Raw genomic sequence first — 6,230 nt, forward strand, 5'->3', positions numbered from 1 at the left:
GCTTTTTTTGTTTTTTTGGGGGGAGTTTTTTTGTTTGTTTGTTTGTTTGTTTTTACACAGAGTCTTGCTGTGTCCCCCAGGATGGAGTGCAGTGGTGAGATCTCGGCTCACTGCAAACTTCACCTCCCATGTTCCAGCGATTCTTCTGACTCAGCCTCCTGAGTAGCTGAGATTACAGACATGCACCACCATACCATGCTAATTTTGTATTTTTTGTAGAGATGAGGTTTCATCGTGTTGGTCAGGTTGGTCTCAAACACCTAACCTCAAATGATCTGCCTGCCTAGGCTCCCAAAGTACTGGGATTACACGCATGAGCCACCGTGCCCAGCCCCAAGATTCATTCTTAAGAGTTCCATGTAAAAATTCCTCATGAAGCTTATTAACATATTAATTTATGACCTTTATCTTATGATTCTGATCTGTCAATTCTGAAATACAGCTGGGTCCCCTCATATTCAAAGCTGTACAAGAAATTTAAATGTACACTCAGTGAACAAGAGCTATCAGAAAGCAGAACAAAATTTTTATAAAATGAATTTATTTTTATTTCCAATTATATAAGAAACTTTCATTAACATGTTTCACTTAATGTATAATAATATCATAATGCAAGGCATTCATTTTGTACACTAAAGAAGAATAATACTTAGAGTAAGGAGAAAGGGACATTTGTACAGAATCCATGGAGTTTATAAATCAAATTCAGCCTGAAAGCATATTAACTATGATACTCTGTGTCTCTCAATAAAAAATTGTATAAATTATGTTAAGTGTAATAAAATTATTATAATCTTATTCTGGTTAGCATTCAAAATATAAATTCATTGCTAGTATTCATTTCATTCTTAGAACAAAATTAAGAAATCTTTAGAAAATTTTATTTTAAATAAGATTGTTAGTTTAATTTTGATAACTTAGATGAAGAAAAGGATCTTAATCATCTGTAATTTCAATTTTTCAAGAACTGATTTACTATACCCAACTATACCTAGAGGGCAGTGAAAGAAGCCAAAGAATAAGGAAGTCAGTTTTACTTCTCTCACCGTATTATTTTGCTTCATTCAAACTTATTTAACTTTTTTAAATTTATGTTTTTTCTAACTGCTGGAAACCATTTTTATTTCAAACTGTCTACCTGCTTAATCCCAGGCAGAATTGGTGAATAACATTTTTTTTCTAACTTAACTTCACAACTAAAGAGTTTCAGCTTATTTTTTAATTCAAAGTTCCCTAAATTGTATCTTCTTGTAATTCCTATGATTGCTTATGTACCTGTAAGTCAGTGCCCTACCTTTTCTTTTTCCTACATTTTCTCTTACATAATGGCAGCTTATATTAACTCTCTCCTCATTTACCTGTATAGTTTAAAATTACAATGTTTTTTAAAAAAAAAATAGCGCGGATTTGTCATGAATCTCTGTAGAGCAGCCTTCACATCCTTATTTCTCAGGCTGTAGATCAAGGGATTCAGCATAGGAACCACCAACGTGTAAAACACAGAAGCCATCTTATCAGTATCCAGTGAATGGTTGCTTCGAGGCTGCACATACATGAATAGCAATGTCCCATAAAAAACTGTGACTGACATCATATGTGAAGCACAGGTAGAAAAGGCTTTTTTCCTTCCTTCTGATGAACGTATTTTTAGAATAGACAAAACAATGTTGAAATAAGATACTAGAACTATAATCAAGGAACCAACCACATTTGTAGCTGCAGATATGAAGACAACTGTTTCTGGTAAGTAAGTATCAGAGCAAGATAATGCTAACAGAGGAACATTATCACAGTAAAAATGATTGATTATATTAGAAGAGCAATAAGACACAGAAAATACACAAGATGAAACCACAATAGCTGTAGAAAAGCCATAGAGGTATGTGAGGGAGACCAGCAGGAGGCAGAGCCGCCGAGACACCACCACCATGTAGAGCAGAGGGTTACAAATGGCCACATAGCGGTCATAGGCCATCACAGCCAGCATCATTACCTCAGACACAATAAAGAACAAGAACCCTCCCAGCTGGGTGGCACATTCATAGAATGAGATAGTTTTCTTCTTTACTAAAAAGTTAATCAGCATTTTAGGGGCAATGACAGTAGAGTTACCAAGATTGATGATAGCCAGCTGTCGCAGGAAAAAGTACATGGGGGTTTGAAGTCGAGAGTCAACACTGGTAAGGGTGATGATGCCCAGGTTCCCTGCCACGGTCAGCACATAGAGCACCAGGAAGACCAGGAAGAGGGGAATCTGGAGCTCTGGACAGTCAGAGACACCTGTGAGAATAAACTCAGTGACCCTGGTGAAATTTTCAGGAGCCATGTAAGAGTTTGCAAATTCATCTGTTTGGGGGAAAAGAGAGATTAAAAACTTTAAAGAATTATCTGTATGACTGCCATTATATGGCTAGCACAATTCCTTGGTAACATTTCTTTGAATTATGTATTAATCTAACTCAGTTATTAAACTCGAGCTTCTAGGTCTAATAAGTAAACTTGGTAATCACTTGGGAGAGAGAAAGAGCAAGTATGGAAAAGTATAATAAATTAAGAGATGATCCAACATCATGAAAGATTTTTGAGGACTTACTTCCTCACAATCTTATTGAAATATGAGTATATTCTTAGTTTGCAAACAGCTGAAGCCACAATTAATATTTTATATCATTTGCATTGAGCATGACAGGCTTGAGGCATTTCATGTCTGCAAATAATCCAACTTCTAAATCTGAGACTTCTTGCTTTTTCTTAAGAATGATGATTGCAGATACTATCCTGCTCCATTTTCTTTATTCTATCATTGTATAATCTGTATTAGATACACATTTTATCATCCATGTCTGTTTGCTTTTTCTCTCTTTTTTAAATTAACTCTGACTAAAATACATGCAGGTATGTCCTCAGATCTATTTTTCAGGTGACATATTTTCTTTTTAGCTTTCAAAAATAATGTCAGTGAACATTTTATTATTTTTGTAATTTCTTGACATTATGCCTTACTGTATACTGCTATCTTTTCCTTCTTTCTCATTTCTTATTTTGTTCTATTTCACAAGTTTGTACAGCTCCTCATAGTTTTCACATTGTATTCTATGCTTAATCACAATTTTTATTTATATAATTAGATATCATTTTTACCACTTATAAAGCATATCTCCTCTTTTGGTTGATTTTTTATTCATCTTTTTTGTATTTTTTATATTTTCATTACTGTAATGAGTAAATATTGTTATTTTAGAGATTTTCTGTGATAACTACAATGCTTATATTTGACATATAAATTAAATTCTATTTTAATATGGCTAAATATTTCCCTTGAGTTCTTTATTTTTAGGATCACCACCTACCCCTAAGCCAATTAGAGTGCCTTCTCTGCTATAATTTATAGTTCCGCTGGCGTGGGGACCTGGCCCAAAGAAATCCTGTCTTAGTCCCATATCTAAAAATGTGGAGTTAAGTTCCAGAGAGTTAACAGTATATCATTAAAAATGTCTGAATTTTAAAATCCCAAAGCTGTTCACTTATTTTCTCCTTCTAAAAAAGAGATCCAATAGAAAGAAAAATAGAAAATTATTCTGCAGTATGAAAAAAGAATGAAGTGAACCAAAATAATTCCTAACATTGTTAATATTGATCTCAGTTTGATTCTGAAACCAAACATCACACTTTTTCTTGATTTTAAAAATAGTCTTCTTATTTATTTATTTATTTACTTACTTATTTACCACCTGTTTATTGAATTCCTTACTCTGGTAACGTGCAAACTTCAGATAAATTGCTCATCCCTCGTCTTATGGACCTGCTATTCCAATGATAGGAAACATACAAAAATCTGATAAAGAAACAAATAAACAAGATTATTGCACACTGCAATAAGTGTAATAAAGAAATTAAACCAGAAGATACATTATGATAACTTGGGAGAATATTTTCATGTGATATGTTAGGGGAAAGTCTTTTTTAATTTTAGCAGTTTCTTTTTTATTTTTCATTTCTTTTTTTCAACTTTTATTTTAAGATGGGAAGGCCTTCTTGAGAAGGTGACATTTGGGTTTGCAGTTTTAGTATTCCATCTGCAGCCTTCAGCCACTTTGTTGTCCCCCTTAGCAAACATGCCAGCTATCAGCCAATATGAATGCTTGCAGATTGTATCAGCTACTCTGTTTCTGATGAAACCTAGTGCTTTACTGGCTTTATGTTTTATTTGAAGATCCAATAATTAATTCTTAAAAGTAATCATTTTAAAATCACAAAATTATATTCATCCTGTAATTTTCTCTTTCAAATATCAAGATTGCACTATTTGTCAATTTCTATGAATACTTTCCCATTTTATGCACCTCACTCTTCTACTTCCTTAGAGCAAGCACTTCCATTAATTACTGTATCCTTCCTGGTTCTTTTAGATTGACTGGTAGGAATGCCAGTCATTAAGGCATTTTGTGCAATTAAGTTATGTTATCCAAGCTATTTTTTACAATATTTAAAATATGCTTTTACCTCATTTACCATCAGATTCACGTGACTTTTCTGGTCATCTGCCTTACCAAACATGCATTAATATTTTTATTTCTGACCCTCCATGTCCTCACTGGTATTGATTCTCCTGAGATTGCTTTCTTTTTTTGGAGGGGGGCCGGGGGAGAAGTAGAATCTTCTCTGAAAGAAGTTTGTCCCCCATTTGTAGCAGTGGGTCCATACATTTAAAAACCGGATATGAGGGTAGCATCAAATGAGGCTAATGAACTTTAATTTTGTAGTATTCAAAAATGTCATTTCTGATTACTCTCTAGGCATGTTCAATCGTTTCAAAAATACTAATGAATTGAGAGAGTAGAAAGATAGATGAATTGTCTTCTTTTTCTTTTTCTTTTTTCTTTTTTTTTTTGAGACACAGTTTCACTCTGTCACCCAGGCAGACTGGAGGGTGATGGCGCGATTTCTGCTCACTGCAACTTTCACTTCCCAAGTTTAAACCTCAGCCTCCCAGGTAACTAGGACTACAAGGTGTACATCACCACGCTTGCCTAATTTTTGTAGTTTTAGTAGAGACGGGATGTTGGCCAGGCTGGTCTCGAATTCCTGACCTCAGGTAATCCACCTGCCTCGGCCTCTCAAAATGCTGTGATTACAGGTGTAAGCCACCATTCTCAGACCCCAATGAGTTATCTTTAAATTAGTACAGTGTTTTATGGCTAATGTCTAACAATAATAGCCTTTAACTTTAAAAAACTGTTCTTATTTTTTCCCTATTACTAGTTTTAGTCAACAATAATAGCCTTTTAAAAAGTGTGTTTTTTGAATACTTCCCATGTACTTAGGCTTTTATTTTGTTACACAATCTGAGGGAGAATGAAAAGAAGGTAAATTTATTTTTGAATATTCTATTTTAGGTTAGTTAAACTAAGGGCAACCCAGGCAGTGAGTTTTTCTGTATTCGTCTTGATAATGTTGTAAAGTTTTGTCCCATCACGTCTGGAATCTAGGGTTGGGCAGTTTATCTTAAAGTCTTGCCCCTGCTTTTGGAAATGTCTCCCCGCAAATTGAAGTTCTTCTTTTTGATATCTAATGGAAGTTCTTCTTTGCTATTTCTTCTGAACTACAATGCTGACAGATTTATTTTATGACAAGATAGGTGGTTTAAACATTTTCTATTACTGCACTGGATTACATACTGTGCTTCTACGTATATTTGCTTGTATATTATCACATTGAATGGGTAATTTTTCTGAGAACACTTGCATTCTATGCCTGTATTCTAAAAAAAAAGAGGCATCATTTTAACTTTGGGTAGTTGTATATCCAATTTTCTTTCATAGGTTATCCTGTGCAACATACAATTTTTATTGTAAATAATATTGCAAAAGTAAATATTGCAAAAATACTGATATGATCAGTCTCTGAGCAAAAATTCATAGTTTCAGTAGTGACATAATTTACTTAAGTATCTGAGACATAATGATGCCATTTCTAACTTGGAAGCATAAATAGCTTGATCATATTTGATGCCCCGTATTCCTAAAATGAGTTATACATCCTAAAAACAAACTTTAGTTGAAGCATTGTATTATTTGATTATACATAAATCCCAGTGTCTTCCAAAATAAAAGTGAAGTGGATCATTTTAAGATATGGTTTAGGATCTTTTAACGGTCACTATACAAAAAAGAAAAGTCTTTTCCACCTACCTCTGAAGGAGAATCTGCTTCAGGTTCTTAATGAGAGTC

The 6,230-nt window shown here is 33.8% G+C and overlaps 1 protein-coding gene across 1 annotated transcript; it reads right to left on the bottom strand.

Annotated features, from left to right (window-relative positions):
• Positions 1-1,060: 1,060 nt before the first annotated feature.
• LOC126936118 (olfactory receptor 8J1) lies at positions 1,061-6,230 on the bottom strand. Its single transcript, XM_050758565.1, has 2 exons — positions 6,192-6,230; positions 1,061-2,346 (listed from the first exon to the last, which is right to left on the bottom strand). Exon 2 carries the CDS (start codon positions 2,324-2,326, stop codon positions 1,355-1,357), a length of 972 nt encoding a protein of 323 aa, XP_050614522.1. The 5' UTR covers positions 2,327-2,346; positions 6,192-6,230; the 3' UTR covers positions 1,061-1,354.

Source organism: Macaca thibetana, chromosome 14, assembly GCF_024542745.1.
Source record: "Macaca thibetana thibetana isolate TM-01 chromosome 14, ASM2454274v1, whole genome shotgun sequence".
Lineage (NCBI taxonomy): Eukaryota > Metazoa > Chordata > Mammalia > Primates > Cercopithecidae > Macaca > Macaca thibetana.

Bases quoted from the DNA above. Each gene is read 5' to 3' on its own strand.
- LOC126936118 (XM_050758565.1), bottom strand. From the start codon at position 2,326: ATGGCTCCTGAAAATTTCACCAGGGTCACTGAGTTTATTCTCACAGGT.